The sequence below is a fragment of the Aptenodytes forsteri genome, unplaced genomic scaffold, assembly GCF_000699145.1.
Source record: "Aptenodytes forsteri isolate BGI_AS27 unplaced genomic scaffold, ASM69914v1 Scaffold113, whole genome shotgun sequence".
NCBI lineage: Eukaryota > Metazoa > Chordata > Aves > Sphenisciformes > Spheniscidae > Aptenodytes > Aptenodytes forsteri.
Genome location: NW_008795032.1, coordinates 603,244 through 628,950, shown reverse-complemented (window position 1 = coordinate 628,950; position 25,707 = coordinate 603,244). Strand labels below are relative to the sequence as shown.

Sequence of the window (25,707 nt, the reverse complement as noted above, 5' to 3'; positions counted from 1 at the left end):
GCTCCCAGCCTGTTCTGGGGGGGGGGGGAGAACATGCAAGGACATTAAGAGAAGGCAGCCTAAATACACCTAAATTATCTGCTCCGTATTAGCTACCAGCAAATGAGTCATATCAGCAGCTCCAGCTGTAGCTTGCCGCTGACATTTCCTCCTCCCCTCCTCTTGACAGGGATTGAACTCCCATCAAGATGCTCAGTTTGAGGACACTGAGACAGACTAAGGGAAGCTCCAGCCCAAATACCTGAGAGAGTTAGATGCTTTAAACAGCAAAAAAGCCAACGAGGGAGGCATGGGTACACCATCCCCTACAGATGCCATGACCTCCATCACAATCTTGGAGACGCACCATTTCAAGGTGGTTTTGGCACTCAACATGCAGGGGTATAAGTCTACCCAGGGAGTGATGACCCACAGACCTTCTACCAACACTTGTGCTCTCCCACCGACATACGATAACGTATTGGGGAAACAGTGCTCTTCCAAGCTCGTTTCAAGGCAGAGAAGGACACTGCCAACACCCTCCATGTATGTGGAGCCATAATCCAGCCTGTTATGGTCTGGTTCATAAGGCTGAGGACTAGATCGGTGATAATTTTGGTAATGAAATTCCTCAGTTAAAAAACTCGGATTAGCAGAACACTAGCCTGAGATGTCAGGCCAGCAGCCAAAGGTAAATGAAGTAATTAATCCTCCAGTCCATCCCCTTCAGAGCACGCACTACAGGGAGACTCTGAACATAAGGGGGTGCCAATGGGTCCAGCTCCTGAATTCCAAACCCTTCCTAAAGCTGCAGCATGATATGCTTGCTTTGCCAGCTACGACGGCAAAGCAAATCCCTAAAATCTCTCCATTGGCTTGCTCCAGACTGAGAGTTACCCCTTGGTTTTGCTATCACACTGTCCAAGGTGTAATGGTTTCTTCTTCCTCCTTCTACAAGGCAGCATGGTATTAAAATGGAAAAGTAAAGGCAGTACTGCTCACAGGAGAAAGTGAATCTGCACAGTACAATAAGCCATGAATAGAAGCTGCATCTTATCTTAGCAAGACAAAAGATCTGTAATACAGCTGAGATGATACAACTGTGCTAACAAAAGCCTTTCAAGTTCAGGCAAAGCTTTTGATGGAGCAGCGATTAAGTTCATGCCTCAGTTTTGGATAGTTCCACTGACAATTATGAACTACATATTCTAAATGAGAAGTGATGCATTAAGTCACCAGCATTCACATGGGAAACATAACAGAGTGGATTTCTCAAGCCCTGGCAGTAAGACGTGTCGAATATACAGACAGATTGTAGACTGGTTGAAGATCCCGAAGTGATCAATCTCTCGTGTGCACCATTCCCACAGGTCAAAGTTAAGAGCCACAAGTGCAAAACTCTCACGAATGACAAATCAAAAATGCTTTGACCCTTCCCTTCTAGCTTGTCGCTATATGGACAATACGTTCTGATTACAGACCAAGGGCTGGGTAACGGAGCAAACATCCAACCGGTCATCCTAAAGACCAAGCAGAGCTCACCCCAGGCAGCAGAGCATCTGCAGAGAGCAGATCCCATGGGCAGCTGAAGCATGAGTTCACATTGATTTTTGTAGTGGCAGATTTGCTGTGCCTTTTAGAACACATGCCGCCGAATAACAGCTTCTAGTATGGATCCTACACCAGATCTACTCTTACCCATTCCCTCCACACCTAGCATTATTCTAGCCCTATATTCACATGATGATTTTATTATTTGGGAAAAAGACAAAACCAACCCCAATATCAGATGGTATTATAATCTTTTTTTTTTTTTTAACTGTTTTATTTGTTTTAAAGCAGAGCTCCTGGCTTCAAACTGCAGCCTAGGAGTCAGCTGGGCAGTTCTTGCTTTTGGGGGGGACACCTCCCCAGATCTGATCGATCTGCTCTGACTTGGCAACGTACAAACAAGCAGCTTTATTCTAGTTTGGGGCTTGCTGCTCACTGCCGAGATGCGCTGAATCTTCCCGAGACCTCTGCGTGAATCATGCTGACATCTGGCTTCTGGACACTACACAATTTCTTCGGGTAGCACACGAAAACACAGACTTCTCCAAAAATCCCTTTGGTACAGTAGCCTATCAAGGGAGGATACAAGCAACATACAGGATCTAGCCCTCCTAACATTTTTTTTCCCCTCCAAACAGAGAGAAAAGCTGCATTAATCATCATTTTTAAATGATAATTGAAAGCACTGTTTTGAACATACCAGATAACATTTGCATTAGAGCAAAAAGATTTGGGCTTCAGTCTACAGCTCTGCATTAAAATAAGCCCCTGGTCTATCCAGAACTTAATGCTTATTTTAGAAAACCTTCCAACCTACCGAAACTGGAATAATTATACATTAGTACCTATTTAATTGCTTTACTAAATAAGGGTGCCAAACACTGGGAAAAATGAGACATGTGAAGAGGCTTATTTATCCCTAACATGGCTCATGGTTCAGGATTTCAGGTAAATACAAGAAATACCCACTGGGTAAGTCCATGAGTCAATATAAGGAGGCGGTTCATAGGCTCAGGTGGTGGGATCTTTTCTACGGTGAAGTTTACAGCCGTGGCTTATCACAGCACTAGATTTTAACAGGTTAAATCTCATTTTTCCTGAGCAGTGAGCACCACGATTTTACAGCCCAGTGAGTCTGTTCTCAGGCTGTTTTACATAATGTCAGTTCTCCTATCAGCTTGGGGTGGAGATGCAGGATCTCATAACGGCAGAAGTCGCGCTATAAAACTTCAGGCGTGCTCCAGCTCCCAAGGCAGCACGAGAATTAACTTGGCAGACAACCAGGAGTTGCATGACAGGGCTTGGCGTTGCACAAAAGGCAACGAATCCCCATAAGCGCACAGAGTTCGGCCCAGGGACGGCAAGCAAGATACCCTGCTCTTTGCTGGCACCGTACCCCTGCTAGTAGGTTGAGCCGCTTCGGAAACCAAAGCTCTTAGACACCACCTAATCTGCAGCCTGTCTGAAGAAAGAGCATCCAAGTCAACCCCATTTCATCTTATTACTCTGGGCCAGACACTGAGTTTTGCGTTCATCTTCCATTTCAGCTCATCTGTGGGCTGGAATCCAACTGTGCTGCTCCCACATGCTTCAAAAAAAATAATATCCCCGGGGCTATCTGTATTTGCAGCAAGAAACATCAACCCTAAGCAGCGAGCTCGATATTCGCAGAAAATAGCTTCCGTACGTACATGCCATCTCCTCCCTGAACAATCAGTCCTCTGTCCGGTGCTGGAGCGTGATACAAGAGCAGCTTAGAATGAAAACACAAGACCTGAAAAAGAAATGCTTTGGGGAATTGGAAAAATGTATTTTCCCCTTGTTTATCAGTGTGTGACTTTGTTCTCCCCGTGTTACTAAAAGCAGTCACTGGTGCTTAACTTCTCCAAAACCACGTAAAAAAGCCAAAAAGCAGAGGGCATGCCATTCATCTTTGCAGGACAAAACTTATCAGGGACTTGTTTGCTCGTATTTCAGATGTGCTGCTTCTCCTTCCCCCCAGCACAATTCGGCGATAATTAGCATCACATCTGTGCAATAGAAATATCTGATATTTGAGCAAACAGGAGTTCTTAAAGCTATAGTGACTGGCAAAAAGCAATAGAAGTTTAAAAAAAAAAGTAATACAGCTTCTGTAAGGACCTTACACCTAATTGCTGTTATCAGTTCATATGGCCTGTTGCCCAAATACAGCATGCTACTTAGTTAACCAGTATTAGCAAAACATTTACCAGTTGCTTTTTCCATAGCAAAGTAAACCAACTTTTTCATAAGTGAAGTCTCTTGTGTAGCATCCGTGCTTTGAAACAACACGTTAGTCAGAAATCCAATACTGTTAAAATTGAGAAATGTGGAAAAAGAAGAACCATGGAAACAGGATCAGCATTTGGGCACCAGCCGAATAAACGCCAAGAGCCATCCACCTGGAGGGATCCACTACAGCTGCTGAACCTCAAAGCAGAGCTTGGATTACAAAGCAATTCAACATCTCCATGGGGATCCTGCTATTGTGACATTTGCTGTTGGGGGGGGAGCTTTGAAAATGCAGTACAGCTATTCATGTTATGGTACTGTAAGGATCCAAACTTATCTTCAGCTGCCAGTTATGCTCATGTTCATGAAGGTGGGAGTTTTTGTCCCTGCCCTTAGCTTCTCTCCACCTTTGGAGCATTATCTCTGTTCCTGCAAATCAATAAACCTTCTCTGATGTAACGCTGAAACCAAAACTACCTGTTTACTGAGACAGATCATAAGCAAGCTGGTTAATCTTCACACTGTGGAGAAGTGGCACATCACATAGATGCAATAACCAAACCTTAGAATGAAAGATTACACAGATTAATCTAAGATACACAGATTCTGAGCAGGAATCTACAAAGATATTATCAGTAGTTATGTGTTATAACCCTTTGGTTACCTGAAGTGATTTCCTGATTGATTTATCTATCATCCCTTGTGCCTGATGCACAAATTATTTTAATTCCAACCCTAAGTACATACCGAATTTGGGGCAAATCCTGCCCAACCTGTCTTGAGCACCCTCAGGTTCACTACCACAGCAATCCAATTCATCCAGCAGAAGAGGAGAAACGCAACCGTTTTAAGTTAGTCGGGATCAAGACCGTCACGAGATGCTGCTTCTTATCTACAGCAACTACCCCAAAACCACGTACTGGAAGCTCAGAGGCATGTAATTAAGAACACTGGCTGCTTCCCCCACCTCATTTAAAAAACAACTATCTTTTGTTTAGGATGACTTAAGAGCCCGATGCACTGCAGCGCAGTGCATCGGGCTCTTAAGTCATCCTAAACAAACGAAGCATTAGCGTAGCCATCTGTTTGGGCGACCAGCTGCAAGACATGTGGTTAGAAGACCAACAGACCACGAAAAATCACGGGCTGCTGGGCCAGTTCAGCGGCTGAGAGGCAGCAGCCAGATGGCCAGTCAGCACACCCCACTCTTCGCCAGCCAGTGAGTCAAACACATGGGACAGATCAGGGAGCAGGTGACGGGGCTGAAACTAGGGCACCGAGGTTAGTGAGGGATGTGGAATAGAGAAGATGTGGCCGAGTGCCGGGAAAAGAGTCTCACCCATTACTTTAATAGGGCGCTCTAGCTCATGAACAAGAAATTGAGAGCAAGATTTAGCAATCCAGGCAGTTAAGAAGATTTTTTTTCACCTTAGGCAAGACATTCAGTGCCAAGAACAGTCTTCATTGTTGAGATTGTTCAAAATTTGCACCTTTGGCCTCTCCAGTGTACTCGCTTTGACTTTATGCAAATAAAAATAATGCTAACAGTTACATCTTCTGAGTCAGAAGCTTCAGGTAAGGCAGCTCGACACTTGGGAAACAAGACAAGCACAGGCATTTCTCAAGCCAGGGTAAGTTTTTATGTATTTATATTCCAGTGGTGAAATGCTAATCTGGATAATGCAGTCCACTAAAACGGTTACTTCTTACCTAGTCTGAGTTCTCCAAAGTTCCCACACCCAATCTTCTTGCCCACTCTGAAGTTGGGTCCCACCATAAGAACGCCAGAAGATGCCGATGAGCTTGGTCGAGAACCGTGCCCGCTCCTTCCTGGCATTCCTTTCGTCGTCCGCTGCCTTTCATCCTTTTCCCTATTAGGATGGTCCATGATCTTAGGGAAATATCTCTGCCAGCAAGCTGGCAGAAAGGAATTGGAGTACGCACTCTTCTCCTTAGAATAGAAATATATATCCAAAAGTATCTGAGTCAGGGTCGAAGAGAGTCATGGAAACACATGGAGTTCTTTTGGCACCGTATCCAGTTTCCTAATGCATCTTGATAATGTACCAAGGGGTTGATTATGTTCTTGAGAACTCAGTAAAGGCAGGTTGCTTTTGGTTTCTTACCTGGGGAAAAGAAAAAGGATACATGAAATAAAAATGATTATTTTAAACTACCAAGCAAGAAACGTACAGCAGGACCAATGTCCAGAACTTTCCCGGCCTCGAGGAAATTAACAGCTATACGGCAATGTTACCATTTTCTTAACAATTTTCTGATAAAAAGCCCCGACGTCACACAGAGATGTAAGTGCTGCCCATCCACTGCTTGCTACTGGAGTTACCAGGACTCAGGCTGCACATACTAACAAAAGCAACTTCAATTACACCAGCGCATCAGGTGGAAACTGCAAGAAGATCACGTCCCATCTTTAAAGCAACTGTGAAGTGTAAAGTTTGTTTCCTTCTCACGTCACACATTTATAAAGTATTACACAAAAGCCAGACAAAAAATAAAAAGTGGCAAAGGAAAGATGCCAAGAGAAGAAAACATTGAAGCACTTGGGAAGTCAAGTTCTCCTTCATTTTACATCTAAAGTTGACCTCAGATATATTTGCTAATTGAAACTGTTGTCTTACAGAGGTGACCAAAATTAGTAGCCAAAGCAAGATTTATTATTTTTAAAAAATACAGAAGTTTCCTGAAATCTGTATCAACATACAGTTCACGTTACTAACATGATTTAGTTGCCAAAAAAAAGAGGTTTTGGAAAAACAGACGTTTTAATGGAATTGGGTGGGGGACTCAAGGGCCAAGATCTTCTCCAGCAGCTTGCATTCATGACTGGCAAACGAAATCCTGACAGTTCTCCCAGAGAAACTGAAGTACGCCTTCCTCCCGCGTGTCCAAACTTGTCACCACCATAACCCCAAGGGCAGGCAACTCTGGACTACTCCAGACAGTGCACTGGTGCATCTCAGGAGCATCAGTCTGCTAACTCTGTCAAAAGAGGACAAGAAATAGATGCTTCTCAACCCATGCAGGCCAAGCGGTTCCTCTGTGCCCCTGGACCAGCCTAAGAGAGAGGCAGGAGCTGTACAGACCCAGGAGGTCCTGCTCCACAAGTGCAGTCCAGGGAGCGCAGGGAAGATTGACATCTCACCATGAGACCTTTCCTAGGACGTGAACTCACACTGGATCGTTAGTGCAGCCAAATGATTCAGCTCAGCCCCACTGTGGTCAGAAGAAATTTCTACCACTCAGACATGAAACTCTGAAGCCTCTGTAACAACAGACCATTGCGGCCTGATGGGACAGTCCAGAGGTACCGGTGGTGTTGGTGGTGGGTGAACTTCCCCTCATTTCCCAAGCAGTCAGCAGGATGAAGGGAAAGGTTGCAGCATGCTTTGTCTGTACAGATGCTGCATCAGGAGCCAGTATTAAGCAGCAGATGTGGACACTCTGGAGATGTTTGTGGTGCAGTTCTTAAGCAAGAACTGGAATAAACATACCTGGAGCTATCCCCCACACCCCAGGACCTATACGTACTGGATTGTACTCCTTTAGGACACTGTTGCATTCACGATTTTCCAGACGTGAATGGAAGAGTGCCTGAATAATTTTAGAAACAAGGTTTGTGTCCTGCTTCAGCTGAAGGCATCCACGCAGAGGTTTCGATGTTTGCACGGAAGTTAGCAAATACCTCCAAAGTCAGCAGAGAAGTGCTAAATGAAACCACCTAAACAAGAGTCAATGTGGAATGACATCAGCAATCAAACACTATTAGATACGCCCAGAAACACAACCATATTTACGAGGGTTCAAGAGTTACTGAGACAATTGGCTCAGTCCTCCTGTAGCAATACATTTGTAGAGGATTTAGCAAGGGTTTCTTCTGTTTGTTTCATGAGATGAAGCTAACCTACCTACTTCCAGTTATCCAAAAATAAAAGACAAGAATTATTACCCATCCACAAACCAGTGGCAGGGAACAAAAGCATCAGCCCTTTTGAAATACGAGTATGTTTTCCCTAGCCTTCAACTGTGGTATACCGTTATTTCTGGAAACTTTTGTTTTGATCTAAGGCATCTGTAATACAAGGCAGAAGTCATTCACATTAGATCCAGAAAATGCAGGTAGCTACCAGTTGGGAATTCCAGTTTCTGAATATTGAACTAGTCTTTAGCACAACTCTGAACTTTTCTATCCATTTCCATTTGCAGTTCTGTGTGTTTGCACAAAAGAGGGCACAGTTCTTCCCAGCTTGAGCTTCCTCCCTAGATTTTTTTTTTTAAATACTTCTGCAGAAAATGCACAGATTAAATACAGAGAACGCACAACTTTCACACCACTTTGCAATTGCTTTCCGCTGCTTTTGTTCATATATTATTGCAGGCTTCTATATCAGACAGGGAGTTTGCAGGACTCTAAACAGACTCCCATCTTCATAGGAAGGATGCTGTGTCCCTCCACAGTGTATCAGGAAGACCTTGAGGAACTAATAATAGCGTAAAGAAACATCCATACACACAAAAGGATGCTTCATGCAACATAACAATCCCACAAAACCACCCATCTTTAACAGTTTATACTAATGCTTAGAACCTAGCTCAGGTTGCACAGATTACAACCCACAGGATATTTCATCCAGCCCGTGACTCAGCAGCCCTCTTTTCTAAAATGAAAAGCAGATGAATTCTTGTTGTCGCTGTGCACAAAGGTGGATCTCTGCAGAAAACATCATACAGCATGTTTGCAGCAAATCCAGGAGGTCTGAAAATCATCAGGTCATCCAAGAACCACTGTATCGCATCCATCCTACCAGTTTGGCCATTCCGACCCAGAAGCTGCAGCGTCAAGCTCCCAACATGGTACTAACTCATGTGTGAAACACCATTCATGATTAAGCACCGCTGGCCCAGCTAGAGACAGAAGAGTTGGAGATGTTCACATACAAGAAATTCAGTATTTAGTACTACCAAGCTTTACTTGTACCTCAAATTAATTCAAGGTTTAATACTTAAAACTGAATATGGGTAAGCAGGAAGTATCCGTTACAGGCAAACAGGATGAACTGGTTTTTCATCAGACATCCCAACATACTTTCAGCTGCAGCGTTCATTTTGAGGGGGTGAGTTCGCACTGCTTCTCAGAGCGGTTTGCGTAGACGCAAGCATGGTTGTATTTGCTTTGTGAAACCAGCTTGCAGAAGCAATGACGATGTTCTATCAGATATCAGAAAAGCACTTGGACCCCACCCCAACCTGTCCTGGGAGGAGAGACTTGCTTCAAAACAAACAACATAAAAAACCCAAAAGGACAGTCATTGAAACTAAGGAATTTTATTGCTGAACAGAAATCAAATGTGAATATGATGGAGTGCTTCTAGGGCTGGATCACTAAGAAAGATGAGCAGAACAGCGAAGTTCTATGAGTAAAAAAAGTAGTGCTTTGGAAAACACGCTTGATCCCACCAAAGCTAGAGAGGAGGATTTGTTTTCCCTGGAGACCAAAGCCATTCTTTTCATCAAGGTTGGATAATCCACGGGGAACAACCACAGACCTCACAAAAGGGTAACAGAAAGAGGTCTCTAGCAAGAGCACAAACCCTGCCCAGTTTACGCTTGCAAAAAACAATGCACAGCATTATGTGAGACATGAAGGGCAGCACAGCTCCGTAGACTGAGGAGATGCTACTATGAAGGACTACATGAAGGGGGGCTAAAAACCCTGAAAGAAAGAGGCAAAATCTGCACGACGGGGACTGATTACAGCACAGGAAGGAGGAATGATACAATTTTTATAAAGTTGCAAACAGATTTGGTTTTTTTTTCTTGCTCATTCAGCTGACAGTTACATGGCCAGTAGAGAGCGTAAGAAAAGTCAATATAAGCTAAAACCACCGGAAAGTGTTTCTAAACAACCCTGATGAACATGAGGTGGACTGGGAAGAGACAAGCTGTTTAAGAACGCACTACAATGTTTTCCTGCGTGATGCCAGAAGCCGTTTAACCTTCCTTCTGCCATGAAGTACTACCAGCTTTCAACCTGCAGAGCAGATGGATCCAGATAGTGAGGCTGTTCTGCAGCAGAACCTGACGCCTAGGTGCAGATCTTTTCAAAGTTGTTTGGCTACCTGCTGGTGTAAGACAGCATGGTTATAGAAAAGCGTTTTACCAGCTATGATGAAATGGGGCCGAAAGCCACCAAAAGGTAAAGGCGCACAATTTAACATGTTTCCAACGGTTGATATGAGTTGGCCTTGACCTTCAAAGACTGCAGGGCAGGCGGTGCTCTGTCAGTGCTCGATGACACAAGGACATCATTCCTTTAAGGGCTGCTCAAGCTTCTTGCAAGCACAAGCCCTCCTGAGCCTCGATACAGCTTCCCCCTCCTCCAGACTAAAGTCTGAACTCAGCTCAAGCCCCGTGTGCCAAGTTTCAGATCCGACATCAGAAATATACTGCTTGGTTTGACACTTACACCATCTTGCTCAGTGCATCTCGGATGGGACAAGCAACTCCATTCTTCTCAGGCAGACTAAGTACAGAGCTCCACCACACATTTTCTGGCTAGGGAAATAAGATGTTAACAGTTATAAGCTACTACGCACGCCTCCACCCTTCCCCCGTTCCCCATCTGTATAAGGTCTCCCCAGGGAGGAGGATGGAAAGGTCACGCCTGACAGTCTGCAAACACTAAACATCCTCTCTCAGCTGAAAGCCTCCTGCAAACAGGAATTCAGATCAGCAGTGAATGAGTGAACCAAGCGTTTGATAACCTCTTTATTATGGCCAACCCTACGAGCAGATCCCAGCTGTTGGTACACCGAATTGCACAAAGATCTTTCACTATTGTTACCGCATACTAAAAAAAAAAATGTAGTAAATATGGCATCAAATATGGCTTTTGAGGACTAACAAAGCGCTTGGCTTTGGAAGAGGAGTGGCAGAAGAATGAAGAGTAGACTGTAATTTGAAGTCAGTCGCATTAATATTTAAAGACTACTCAGAACGCCAGGACTATTTCCTGCCACGATTCAAAGTTTTTCATAACGATTTTCCTTCCTACCTTTCCACCCACTCAGCAAGATTGCTCTTGAAAGTTACTTGCATTTAAACAAAGCTGCATGAAGATATTTCCCTAATGGTGACTCAGTCCAATTCCAGTATTCATTTCACTACAATATAGTTGGAGACACAGGAACAGTTATTTAATAAAAGATACAGGCTTGAAAGAAAATTAAAGTACAGTTAGCTAAATAAAAAAAGCCAACCTTATCCTACACACTTCAGAACACTTAGGACCCGAGATCTAAATCACGACCTCACCTCCATCAATAAAACCACAGCGCTAGAGCTACAAACCAGCTTCTAGGCAGTGTCGAAGGCAGCTGCCGTTCGCGTTGTGATTCGTAGCACAGTCCAGCATGAAGGAAGGTTTATCGCTTACCGAGCACTCATTACAGCACAGAGACATTGCTCACAGACATCCAGTTTTCTCAATTAAGTCCTTAAGTTTGAAAGCAGCAGAAGTAAAGGACAACGCAAACAGAGAGACCGGTGTGAAGAAGCCAGAGCAATCCTTATTCCTTCAAAGGAAAAGCTCGCTTCCCTTAGTCCTTAAGTTTGAAAGCAGCAGAAGTAAAGGACAACGCAAACAGAGAGACCGGTGTGAAGAAGCCAGAGCAATCCTTATTCCTACCCTTCAAAGGAAAAGCTTGCTTCCCTTGCACTGAAAATTTCTTTGACCTACTTGAGATACGCTGGAGACCCTTCCAAGATAAGAACAAAAGCTGTCAAAGTCTTGTTTTGTGGCACAATTTCAGAAAATGTCCAAACTGAAATTGCAAATGAACCCCCCTTTCTTCAAATCAAATCAAGCAGACCTGATCCAGGTCTGTGTGCGTTTCTGATTCACGAAGGAGTCAAAACGTGCTAGAAATCCAACTGCAAATGCTTGGCGGACGGATCACCACCCTAACAAGCAGAAGTAGTTCAGCCCTACAATTCCTTCTTCCTTCTTTTAAGAAGAGACCTTCAAGAAAGCCCCATTTTCTTTTAAGATGAGTGATCTCATCCCGCTCTCTACAGAGACAGGAACTCAATTTCTCAAAGCAACTCCGAGATCGTTGCTTTAGGACAAGGCACATGCCTTCTCACTGTATTTTCCAACATCCACCCCAGGTGCCTGTGTAATACTTTTGCTAAGTCTCTTGATCCGGGGAGTGCTTTCCAGACAAGATCTGCTACTTTCCACATGACTTCAAAGGCTATAAAATCCTCCAGGGCTCCCAACTGACATGTTATAAGCACATGGATATGAGATCACCAGCTTCCATCCTTATTCTGTGTAAAAAGTAGAGCCTTCAGCAGCAGAAAACTTCGCTTGCTTTGCCACAGATTGGGACAAACTGTTCACCCTCTGGAAACGGTGTAACAGCCAGGATGCAGGTAACGAAGAATATTTTGAAACCAGGACACATGATGTGTTCACTCACATTCTCAGCATCTGCCAACTCATTTTATTAGCTGACACCCTTAAGTTTAGAGGAACAAGCTGGCTTTGTGTCCTCTGCTTCACTGCATACATTAACAGCTTCCTAGGTGTCAATGCTCTTCCTATATTACAATGCGATTAGTAAACCTTTCGCTTACAGCTCTGCTCTCTTCTACATGGACACACATCTCCATTGGCTTCAGGTCCCTTCATGCCTTCTCATCCCACCACATCATCTCTTCCCTTCCATGACATTCCACTTCTTGTCCTGCTTCTGCCCAATGCTACTTTCCAACTGGCCCCAACAAAAATTTCTTTTTCCAAAGCTACCCCCTTATTCACTTCTGGTAAAGCTGCTGTTCGACTAACAAGAAAATAAAAGACTTAACGAGAACTGACCTGTTCCTAAGGACAAAAATCAACAGATAAGCAAATATCCTATCTTGTTCTAACCTGGAAGAGGATCCTGCTCTGGTGCTTGGCTATCTACACAAGCTAGTAGGAAGGGAGAGTGCAGAGGCTGAATGCTCTTCTCTACTCAGCCATGAGAAATATACTTTTTTTTTTTTGCCTTTTTCTCTCCCACTCAAGAGCTTTCTGGTTACCTAGAGGTTACCTATCTTCTACTAAGAGATACTCCCCCAATAAGCTTCCTATTATGGGAGTGTATTTCAACTACCTGCCTGTATCCCAGTAGCACCTCCAGATCAGCATTTATCTGTGCTTTCCCAAACAGCACTAGACTGACCTGGTTTCAGTGTCCTCAATGTTGTGCAAAACAACAGAAAAACTGAAAAAGTAGGTCAAAATTCTCTGTTGCAGTTTAAAGCTGGTAACAGCATCGACAAAGCTGCTGCAGACTACGGCAAAGCAGGTGCACGTCAGGTCAGATGTCCCACACTTGGGAGGTTCTTTCCAACCTTGAAGACTACAGATGCCTTTTAAACATTATGAGTTGTTTCTGTTGAATCATTTGACCCAACAATTTAATCTTCAGCTTGTGCATTTAGTTTTGTTCAGCGCTTCACAGGCAGAAAAAAAATGCCTTACAAGATGAGGCATACAAACAGTATTTAAGTGTAAATTGGTGGGAAGGGAGAAGGATGGACGACTGGGAATCACTACACTCATTGGTTACTCATGAATGCACAGGACTGTCAAGTTGACATCCTACAATTACACAGTTTTTACAGAAACAGATGAACCCAAATGAACTCATACCATTTTCCACCCTAGGGAAGTGAACTTCCATGAAGTCTTTTCCTTGAAGACCTTGTGAACCTGCTAACACACATTATAATCCTCAACTAAATGTGTTAAGTTTCCAAATAAGTCGATTATAATCCTCAACTAAATGTGTTAAGTTACTTTTCCAAATAAGTCTCGGTTGATTGTTTCACCAAGACCGATCCAAACACCCATTCTGTAAGTTTGTTCCTGAACTTTGTTCTCGATACCCTCTACACAAGCGTGGCATGAAAGCCAGAAATGTTAGGGAGGGAAAAAGTAATTTAGTTAGTAATTTAGTTCTTCCACACGAAGATAGTCAAAACAAAAAATAGACCATTTTTCAGGGAAATGGTTTGTGCAACGCAAGCTAGATTAATTCACTTCCCCAACCATGTTCAAGCCAAACATAGGCCAGCAGCCATGTACACATATTCCTGTACGCTTAACAAAGGACTACAGACCATAATCTGCCAGAAAAAGAGGGTTAGTGCTCTTCATAAAGAGTTGCATTATGTTGGAACAGCTAAATGAACAGTTGAATGCTTAAATAAAATGAAAAAATCCCCTAATGAAACCTGAACTCTGCATATTTTTTTTTTTTTTAGGCTGGGAAGAGAAAAGATTGAAGAGCAACTGCCAGATCAGCTCCCCTCTATCTTCTGAGGCTTGCTGCAGAAGTCAGACACACGTCCCTCTGCATAAAAGCCTGATGGAATGCCAAAGCCCCATTTGTCAGCAGCAAGCACCTCCAAACGACGCAAGTGTTCAGTCCACACACAGCTGTCTGCACACCACCAGCCCCAACGCTGCATCCTCAGCAGCCCCAGGAGTCCTGCAGCCCCTGCTGAGCCGCTGCTCCGGGAGGAACCGTCACATCGACAAAGGTTTTTAAGATCTACCTCTTGATATTACAGTAACCAACCCCAGCTTTAAAATCCAGCATTTGAAAGGCTTCTCAGACTGGCAAAAAGCATGACATTTAGGATACCATCTCTGCTTGCAAAAATAGGCTGCATAAGGCAACGTAAGATCAGGTTCCAGCAGAAATAGATATTTAAATAGGTATTTATGAGGATGCTACAGGGGAAATGAGAAAAAAACCTGGTAGTAGCAAAGGGTCTGCAACAGACCTGGGGCAGGATGAGAACCCTGCAGATGTTCTCTTCTCTGATACCCAGGCATCACATATACCTGTATTTTTTTCATCTTAATATACCAGGTTGGTTAACAGCAAAAAGAGAGCCTCAGATATACCTATACTACCCCCTTCTTTTCAGGCAGTGAAATTGTAGAAGAAAGGGGCAAAGCCTACCAGAGAAGAGATGACTTCTAGACAGCCACATGCATCTTCAAGGAATAACTCACATCAGGCAGATTCATGTGCTTCCATGGTGGTTGACGGGTGTAGTTTGCAGTTACTAGCATCAACGACGAGCAAAGTCCTTGACAAGACCACCACTGTGGCTTGGGCTCTGGAGCAGGCTTGGATCACTGGAAGCAATATTGCTTTTGCAGGTTTATAGCATAATTTAACACAGATGCACCTCAACAGTCTACAACTGTTTTATCTGCGCACCGCCTAGCAAGGAAAAGAAGCCTGGAGGATGAACTGCAGACAGGCTCAGAGAGTTTGAGAAGACTGGTAAATTTGGCGGTTAAACACAAAAAACCCCTTTGCGCTATCCAAACCATGAAGTGCTTTTTTCTGCTTTCAGAAAGGAATGCAAGTATCAAGTTCAGAGCCAACACAGCTTCCACGGTGTGTTCGTGTGGGGTGGGGAAAAAGCCTCTTAATAGAAGAAAAGTCCTTGTGAACTCGAACAGACAGGGTCAAAGAAAACTGAAGACCCCTTGATAGCAAGGGGTAGGTAGAAGCTGCGTTAGTGAAACCCAGCTCGAGCTGACAGGCAGCCCTGACTAATTCAAAGAGGTGCTGAGAAGCATTTGGCCACGTGTCAAGAGGAACGCAAGCACTCATCAGGTTCCTGTTTCCCCTGTGGAAGAACACATTCGTGCTGAGTGCCACCCAGTATCAATGAAAACAGTGTAATTACAAAACAGTAATGAAGTGGGATTCAGCTGTAGGCTCTCTGTACCCCAACTTGAGAGGAAAGCTCCGGGTCCCCAAACTCGGCTTCTGACTGCCTGATGGGAACAGGTTGCCTCTCCTCTGTCCCACCAATACCCAGAATGCCTCAAAAAGCTGAGGACAAACAAGCAGAACAGTTTCTTGGTTGCCTCACATCAGAAGGACACCAAACTTCTGCCAAGGCTCCTATCTCCTAAAAAGAGCTTCAGACATGGCTAGTCAGACTCAGGATCTCAGTCCCTGCAACCAAGTTAAGTAGAGACCTGGGATGATGCTTGCTAGTAGTCTGAAGCAGCAGTGCACCCCTCTGCTTAATATTATCTACATGCTGATTAATACGATGTCCAAAACATAGCTGCAAAGATCAAAAGACTGCATGTGCTGTGTCTTGTCAGTGTAAAACATCACGGTGATGCTGCTGAGCATTGGCACCTGATGGCTCAGGAGACAGAGAAAAGCTAGTCTGCCCTCTCGCAGCACTGAGACCTAAATCGGGGTGTAAGGGCTCTCGGTCCAAGTGTCCACTACATGAAGCAACAAAGCCTTAGAGAAAATACCACTTCCACGCAAACAGAATGAAGTTATGAAGGTGCAGCAGAAATAGGTGCCTTTAGAAAGGGAGTTTTATGCAAGTACTTAATTCAGTGCAAGGATTTAGGCTCTGAGCTGCAAGGATTTAGGCTCTGAGCGCCAACACACAACATAAATCAGGCAAGATTCATCCCAGCTTAGGTGTGTCCTCCAGGGATGAATACCAGCAATCAGCCAAAGCAAATTTGGCTGTAAGAGAGACTACATGCTTTCGTGTCCTACTGTGGGGCAATATTCAGCACCACAGAAACCGAAGAAGTTGTTCTTCAACACGACACAGCCTCATATGAAGAGAGGACAAAAAGAGAAACAGATGAGAGAACATGACCAAAACCAACAGTTCAGGTGGATAAAAGTCACAAGCATACTCTGTGCAGCCTGTGTAGCTAAACTTTAAGACCTGGACTGGCAGGCAAAGCGCATACACCCCATAGAAAATCCCTGCCAAGTTCGCGTGACTCCAACCCAAGCCATTGCCCAACAGACTTGACTTGGCCCCTGGCTCCAGGTTGCTCATCACCAGAAACTCCTCATAAGAGCTCGTTAAAAAATTGGAAACCCGGTGATGTAAGAGATGGTGAGCTGGAATATCAGCATCTTTTAAAAAAAAAAAATAAATAGCGATGGTGATGCCAAAAGGAGGGACAAGTAGTGTATTAAGAGGAAACACAGGAAAACTTGATACTTAATGATTTAACGTGTGTGTCTTTTTGTTTTAATGCCTGAACTTCACCTTCTCCTTACTTGAAGATACTGCCTTTTCCGGCAGTCACGGGACAGAGGATCAGACCATGCTGTCACTTCATATAATTAGACATTTGGCAGGAATTCAACTGACATTACCTACATATTTTGCTTGCAACTAAACTATGTCTCAAAGAGGAAGCTATGTACCCAAGACCTATATACAGAGAGAAATCTCCTGCAGCCTTTAATGTGCTGTTTATGTGGAGGCAAATTGCTGTCAAACAAGGGTGACAAACCTTGCAACCACGTGCAGAGGTTAAAGAGCACAAGGTAGCTGAAAAGGTAAGAACCAAGACTCCTGGATAATAAATCCTGCTCGTTTGGGCTTAATAAATACGTTGCTTCAGCCTAAGCAAACAAATCTCAAAGCTGCTACCAAGAAAGGGCAGCAGCTGCCAGCACCCCGATTCCCCACCATCACTTCGGTCTCTCCCACCCCACTATTTTTTGTGGGGTAAGGTTTTTACTGGCATAGCTCACTTCCGTTAAAAACTGACAGAGCTTAAATATTTAAGGCTCACTTTTTTTACACTCAAAGCCTGAAACCTGCTGCAGTGATTTGTCTTCCCTTCCCATTATGGGATTACACAAACTCCGTGAAGCCAGCACTGCAGCTGTGCTACAGACCCAAAACAAGCTGTCAAAAAACCCCTACCTATCCTACAGGGTAGCATCCTTACAGCATATAAAGAACAACTTTTTCCTTTCTCTCCGAGATTTAAGATTCCTCCTTTTTCAGAGCTCCCAACTGTGTATCCTTATGAAGCAGTTCAGCTGTCAGAAGAGATTGATCCGAATAGCCTACGCGATTGAAAGATGCCAAGAATTACATGCAGACCAAGCAAAACACCCGCTGGAAAAGTACAGCCCCCTTGCAGGAGGGCCAAAAGATGCTTAGGAGCTCTGTGATAGTTCTGTGAAATAATCCTGTCTCTTGCCTTTTTTAATTTTTATTTATTTTATTCTTATTTATTTCTAAACAAAGCAAAGGTCACTCCTTTTGCTGGCAGCTATGAGCTGCCTCCTCCCCGGTGCAAGGTACAGGCTTGGTTAATGGGTTTGTTCTGTGCCCGCAAGTGGCAAGATAGGCTACACCCACACAAACACCATAAGCTCCATAAAAACCCTGCGCTTCCTCGGCAGAGCAATTAGGCATAATAATCCCAAGATACGCAGTTAGACAGTTGCATTTGTTCACAGAAAGTAAATGTTTGTGCCCAGTTATTTCCTCGATATGGCAAGGAAGTAGCCCATATCACCAGCCCGCAGTGGAAAGCCAAGCAGAAGCCACCGATACTCCAGAGAGCAAGCTACACAGCTTTAAAAAATTGTAATACTTGAAGGTTTCTGTCGTTGGTTGGTTTTGTGGGGTTTTTTTCTTCCTCAAATCTGAAGGTAGCAAGTTGACAGTGGCTTAAAAGTCTTCACGTGCTGGATGGGTGTTTTAGCTTCTTCCAGATTTATTAGCAAGCACCGTCCCACACCCGTCATTTTTCTACCCATGCTTCACAAGATGCAGTTCCTTTGTACAAATCACCCACACTGCTTGCCGAGATGAGATCCATGTGCTACGTCAGCTAGAGCAGCATCAGGAGAGGCAGCCTCTCCACGTTGGCATCCCACGTAAAACCATCCAGCACACCGGGACACATCTGGGTGGCACGAGCAGCATAAGAGACGGAAACAAATACTCTCCGGCTTCTTCTCACGGGGACAGTCTTGAGATAAGCTCTGGAGGTTTCTTTTGACTGTATCCTTCCAGCTGACAGCGTTTGCCTTCACACACCATCAAGCTCATCAAATTTCCCCCCTTAAGTACACAGTAATCAGACAAATTTAAATTTGCAAAGGATCAGCCTGGTTAGGAGATATCACCATCCCTTCCTCATTCACACTCTTATCCTGATGTGGCCAGACATCACCCCACCTTTGCGCCAGGTGATGGAGAACCTGCCCAAGATGCGAGAAGCTGTTAATGCCAGCACAGATATCTGGCAATCCACAAGGAAAAACAGATAGTCCTCCACCTCCACAAAAAGGCAGTCTGAACGCAGGCAGTGACAGTGTCCCCCCCACCAAGAGCCCAGACCCAGTCCCATGCAGCAGGGCCGCTTGATGACCCTGCGCACATGAAGCAGCCCCATTTTTCAGCTGTAAACAATAGTTCCAAAGCAACATCCAGCTTCCGCAGTGTGTTTATTTTCATTATCAAAGCCAGATGTATTCGGCAACACCACTGTGCTAAGGTCATGGCGGTGGATTTAATTCGTGCCAACCTCTGCTGCTGCTACCAATAACCCTCTATCTGCATCTCAGCACTGTCCCACCACCTGATGCTTGTTTTTCAGATCAAGAAACAGTACTCAGGTAGTAAGTGAACACCCCGGCTACCTTTTTTCCAGGTCATCTTGCCTTTTTGGTTACTTCCATTCAGATTTGAACTCCCCAGTGCCAGAAGAGGATCACCACTGAAGTTATTCAACACCCAAAACGAGGATACTGGATGCCCACCTACAGCACGTTTCGGTTTGGCTGCGAGCAGCAGAACAAGCAGCACTGAGACAAGTGTTCAAGCTCACATTGCATTTGATGGAGCAATGTCAGCTTAAGGAAACGGCATGCAAGTTAGCAGGGGAAACAAGCTGAAGAGGAGATGTTGCAGTTTCAGAGAGGTAATTTTACATGACAGCTTTTCCCACTTCTCTCCTTTCCCTCGTGTTAAGGACTTTGCACAGTTCACGGCCTGGCTCCTCTGTTTGCTGTAAACTTGAGACGTGCTTATGTAAAGCAAATATTGTGCCAAACCAAACAAATCTTCCACCCACTTGCGGTCCGGCAATCTATTAGGAGGGAAAGGCAAGGCACATACCATTAAAACTATAAATACCACCTAGCATGAACAAGAGTCAAGTCTTGCAGTTAACAAAAAGAAATATTTTGCTCCATTCCTCAAGGAATTAGACTTACATGTTGGCCTTAGCTATGTTGGTATCCCTGTTTTGCAAGCTTCTAACCTATTCATGTGTTTCAATCCCATTTGACAAAGAATTCAAAGACCTTAAATTTCTCCAGCTATTATGATAAAGCCAGAGGAGAGCGATCCACATGTGTTCCCTCACCAAGGAAAATAATGAAGCACAAGCTCAGTTATGCAGCGTTAACACAAAGGAACGCACATGAGAGAGGAGTTGCTCATCCCTGTCCACAAGAAAAGCTTCACAACTTGGGTCTTATTAGATACTGGATTATCCAAACACTGAAACCACATTTCCGAAGCTGTTCTCAAAGTCACTTATTCCCTCCGTTACAGGATCAGCATTCAAGAGACACTGGGGCAAAGCATGGGTATTTATGTCTGAGCTAAGACATCCTTATGGGTGCAACCTTCCTCCCAAAGCGTACAGTACCAGTTACCTTTGCTGTTGTTCTTCATATATAAAGTAAACACACCGGTAACCATATAAGCTTGCTTGCTATTCAACTCAAAGTCACTTATTCCCTCCGTTACAGGATCAGCATTCAAGAGACACTGGGGCAAAGCATGGGTATTTATGTCTGAGCTAAGACATCCTTATGGGTGCAACCTTCCTCCCAAAGCGTACAGTACCAGTTACCTTTGCTGTTGTTCTTCATATATAAAGTAAACACACCGGTAACCATATAAGTTTGCTTTCTATTCAACAAGTAAGTAAGAGCGAGCATTTGGCAGATATTTCAAACTGAAGCTGGCTAGCAAGTCAGCTTCATATAAATGAAGGTTTAAGAACACACGGAAACAGAAGAAGCTATAGTAAGTGCAGCTCCGTGCTACTGTATTTCCCATCCTACAATGACATAAGAATTAGTGACACTGCAGAGAGAAGCCTAAGGATTTCTCAAGAACCAAAACCAGTCCCTGTGATAAGATTAAGGCAACTCAGATGAGTTTGGTGCAAAGAGATTAGAAGACACCTTATGGCTTCCCCTGGATTAGCAACGGGGAGAAACTGAAGCCAACGCCCAGCAAAGAAATAAACAGTAAGCAAGGAGCGACTATCAGAGGAAGTCCTTGGTTCCAGAAGTTGGAGGAGAAAGCTATTTGTTCTACCCTTTCACACTCATCTAGACTTACGAGTTAAGTTTATCTTTTTAAATGAAGTAGAGATGCAACGCAGGTACTCGCATAGATTTGTAGCCAAGGAAAGCACATCCTGATGATAACATTCCTTTGCCCTGCAACACATGGCCTTGGACTAGTTACGGCTGGCAGATTTCTTCACTTTGAGCTTTAGCATTTATTTCACAAGCACCAATCTTGTTGAGCAGAGAGACGACACCTTATTCCACCCTATTAGCTTTAATATCGTGATCTAAAACAAGAAGTGGGGGTTTTTTTGTTCCGTGCAGAGACTTACCTCCTAACCATGGGAGAAGGCAAAGTATTTACACTACCAAGTGTCTTTGTGTCCTCTGAAAGGCACCAACCTCCCATCCAAATCCATCCCCACCACCAGATCTTCAGTTAAGAAACAGCTGAGCCTCTAAGAATTCATTGCTGAAACCCTGCCTCCTGCAACTACCGATCACCTTTAGGCACTATCTTTAAACCATATTTTCAAGATTAATTACTTCATTACAGTGCCTGTTCCCCTTTCACACAAACAATATAACCTTGAGAAAGCTGAAAAACAAGCCCAATTCTTTAGCCTATAAGGCAGTTCTTCCACGAGGAAAGACAGCACCTCTTGATAGCATCTATATACAACGCCCAGTATTTGCCTGTACATCAGGCACTTTTCAAGAGTCATCTTTTGTGGTTTGAAACCTGATAATGGCTCCATAGTCAGCTACAAAACATCCCTTTGAATCGCCGCATGCGAAAGAAAATTCATGCCATTTACAGCTTAGTCCTCTCAGTCAGATTGTAAAAACCGGCAGGTGGCACAAGGACATTTGAGGTTTTTCAGAAGAAATTCATGCCATGAAAGTGCAGGTGCAATCAGAGCATGAGCAAACACACCAAGACACACAGAGGGTGCATTTGGCACAATACCCCATCTTAGGTGGCCGGTAGCAACATCCAGCCAAGACCACAGAAGCACAGGAAATACACAGCAATGCTCTGTATCGGAGCTAAAGACTTGAAGACCATTTCATGACCTGCAGTGATACTACTGCAGTGATGTTGGACTGATTTTCCCCACTTGAATGACTCGTCCTGCTTCTTTCTGAATCTATGTAGCCTTCTGGTACCCACAGCTCACAGAACAGTGCTCTACGGCTTGCATCAAGTGAGGTATCTACTATTCTTTTTGAACCTGCGGCCTCCAGAGCTCATTTGAGGTGAATCAGTGTCCTTGTTCACAGGACCAGCACTATGTCCCCAAAGAGAGCATCCCCCCAAAAAATTGAAACTCGATACATTTTAGCGTGGCCAACTTAGACATCTACATCAGAAAGGTCTTTTCTTTTTCTAAGTGACATTTGCATTGATATGCAAGAACAAGAACTGGAAAAATACTGCTTCATCACAAAACAGCACCAATTTGATTCTCATTCAGTTGGAGAAGAAAGTTTAGGAGAGAAGAACACGGAGGACAATCTGACATCTGCTGCCTTTTAAAGGGAATGCCAAAAAATGGACTTCCCAGCATCTGAAGACTCAACATGAAAATGGAGAATAAACTCTCAACCGTGGTGGTCTGGCCATCATCCCTCTACAGGAGGTATCTCAGGACAAGGTGAAGCCGCACGTGGAAAAGGGAACAGCCTACCTAAACATAGTCAAACCCTTGTTTGTGATGGATCATTGCTTGACCACTTCTACAAGTACCAGTCAGATGTCCAACAGCTGCCACAACCTCCCCAGGGGACCTCGCGTCATTGCCTGCACTCCAAGTGATTTACTACAACATTGCAAGCCTCTGCTGCTACTCGAGGAAGAGAAGATGACAGTGACCATGTATTTGCCTTTAGAAATCACTTACCATTACCTGTCAGCTGGCTAGGAAGCAAGTAGGACAGCCCCTATCTGAAGCTTATCTGCTCTTCTTCCACTGGGCACACATGCAAATGCAGCAGAGTACAGCCTGGGACCTCTCAGACCAAAGGATTTCTGAAAGGAAACAGAAGATGCCCATTTCAGGAGCAGTTTATCTGAGCACAGCTGAGTTGCAGCAGCCAACAAACCAGTGCTCATTAGTGGGGCTGTTCACCACCGGTTCAACTGCATAGGAGTTGGCTTAATTACCACTCAGACTCTTTTGGTTTCCCCTGAAATGCTACCAAATATAAGTGACAATGCCCGCATCTCCTCTGACCTCTCTTACACACTCGCATGCTGAGGAAGTGAAAGGATTAAGATTTTACAGCCTTTTACAGGAATTATTTCCTGGATTACTGTGGTAAGTGCATGTTAGCAGTGGGGTTTTGGTTGTTTTAAGGAAAGGTCAAGTTCTACTGTACAACAATTTTTGCAATTCATGTATACATATAAGAAAGCAGCTTATACCTGATCTATGTGCTGATCAGATGCATATCGTATCAATTAATAAGCTTTAGTTTTCCTGGTGGTGGTTTTTTCCCCAGGAAAGCAATCAGTGAGACTAAGCATCCACGCACCGCTCAAAAACAGCTTTCACAGATCTATTTACGACAGTACAACCACAGAGTTTGGGTGCGAGTCAAAGCTCCATATGTACTCTGCTTCTGGTTTTGATCTTATAGTAGCTTAGATACATGGTGACACGTTTAATATTCAAGCAACTGCAAGTGCTGAAGCACAGAAAGAGGGTTCGAGGTGATGAGAAAAACCTCCAAAACCTTAGAAGTGAAACAATTAGGCATTTACCTCCAGATTTCTCAAGACCTGAGGGAAGTAAACAGCAGGCAAACCTTTCTCAGAGAGCCATCGGTCTATCCCAGTAACATTTTCTACCCACTTTTCCTAGTGGCCCACCTTCAGGTGAAGCCCAAAATGGCTCCACAAGTCCTCTACAGCACCCCACGAGTCTGAAACACTGCTTCCACATCACAGAGCGGTTCAGACTCCTCCACCCCACCCCCAGGGATGTAACAAACCATGATTAGTCTAGACTACAGCAGCCTTAGTAGTGTAACGGCCAGGCTGAGACAGGCTAAAAACCTGAAATTAAGCAAAGACGAGGCAACTCCAGCCCAAAGGAGCCTCCCAGAGTCGGCAGCTGTAGGTCAGGGTCACAGCTCTTCAACTACAAGGCAACACCCTGCCCATAAGGTACAAGACAGCTTCACAGACGGTACCAGCAGCACACCGGCATGCTACAACCTGGGGAGCACAGGACAGGCAAGCAATGGGAAGCACTGAGTCCAAGTACTCCCAAGCCTAGTGCTCGGTTAGAGGGAGAGATTTACACCCAGTATCCCCAGGCAGATCAGAGCAGTGCCCGAAGGTACCACCACCTCCCCTACTCCCACGCACCTCACCCTGACCTTGCCTGGTCCCAGCTTCCTACTCTGCCCATGTCCTAGGTACAAGGAACGACAGAGTGGGAGTCAAGGCCAGGCTTTAGGTGTCTCCTAGGGGCTGAAGGAGACAGAGATGAGCTCGTTAGAAGAGCTGAGTAGCCCCTAGGTTACCAGAACAGCCATGCCTGGTACATACACAGCAGATGGCTTATCCCATTGAACATCTAGCTACCCTAAAAGGCATCTTCCTGCTCCTCCATCCGTCAGATGCTCTCAAGTCTCTCCAGCTCTGGCACTCGTTTGACCTCTCAGCAAGCCAACTCCAGAACTGCACAGCTTTCCATCAGGTTCCCGAGCCGAATCCCTACTGAGTGGTTAAAAAAAGCCTCAGAGACAGCCCGAGGAAAGGTACTGGAAGATGGCATCATCCTTTTCAGCAGCAGCAGGTTGTCACACACTGTTGCTCCATTAAATGGACAGCTAAGGAACTTGCAGACAATGGGACGTTTATGATTCCTCTAACGTCTCAAAATAAATGCATGTTCTCGAGGAGTTCTGCTTCCTCTGTTGTTTAGTAATTTTCAGTAGCTCTTTTCATGTCCTGTATAATAGCAGAATGCCAAGAACATAAAGGCTTTCATTTGTGTTAACTGCAATAGCAACAGCTTTCACTGAAACTGCAGCCACATCTTCCACCCTCAAACATTTTTGAAACACTGGGACATAGCACAGCCTCCCTCCCCCATCCCACCAGGAGAAAACAGGATAGGAAACAGTGAATTTCAAAACTGGCAGATATTTAGGAAGCAAAATATTTGGTAGCATTTTGAAAAGAAGTTATCTAGCATGTACTTAAAAGAGAAATAAATGCAACTTGTGCAAGGTGTTTACAGCTGCTGACTGCAGTAAAACCCAGCTAGCGGCTAGTGAGCACGTGGCCCATGAGCTCATTTCAGCCTTACTGTAAGTATCCCCATGCACTAGTTTTTGAAAGTTACTGAAAAGATGAACCTGATGCTAGCAGCACAAGGGAAAGGACTTTGAGGTACTACTTTGAGTATCAGTCTCACATCTTACTGGAAGAAAAGGACATTCAAGCTACGGAGGATCTTCCTTAGATCTAGTCTAAAGCTACCCCCCTTTAGTTTAAAGCCATTCCCCCTCGTCCTGTCACAACAGGCCCTGCTAAAAAGTTTGCCCCCATCTTTTTTATAAGCCCCCTGTTAGGTACTGATAGGCTGCAAGAAGGTCTCCCCGAAGCCTTCTCTTCTCCAGGCTGAACAACCCCAACTCTCTCAGCCTCTCTTCATAGCAGAGGTGTTCCATCCCCCTGATCATTTTC

General features: G+C 44.4%; 1 protein-coding gene across 1 annotated transcript in view; it reads right to left on the bottom strand.

Moving 5' to 3' along the window:
* The window catches only part of CSNK1G1 (casein kinase 1 gamma 1), a 91,863-nt gene that overhangs the window by 57,852 nt on the left and 8,304 nt on the right, over positions 1-25,707 (bottom strand). Inside the window, exon 2 of the mRNA XM_009276319.1 lies at positions 5,494-5,909. Within this exon, the coding sequence (XP_009274594.1) occupies positions 5,494-5,671 (178 nt within the window). The 5' untranslated portion in view covers positions 5,672-5,909. The remainder of the gene's footprint in view (positions 1-5,493; positions 5,910-25,707) is intronic.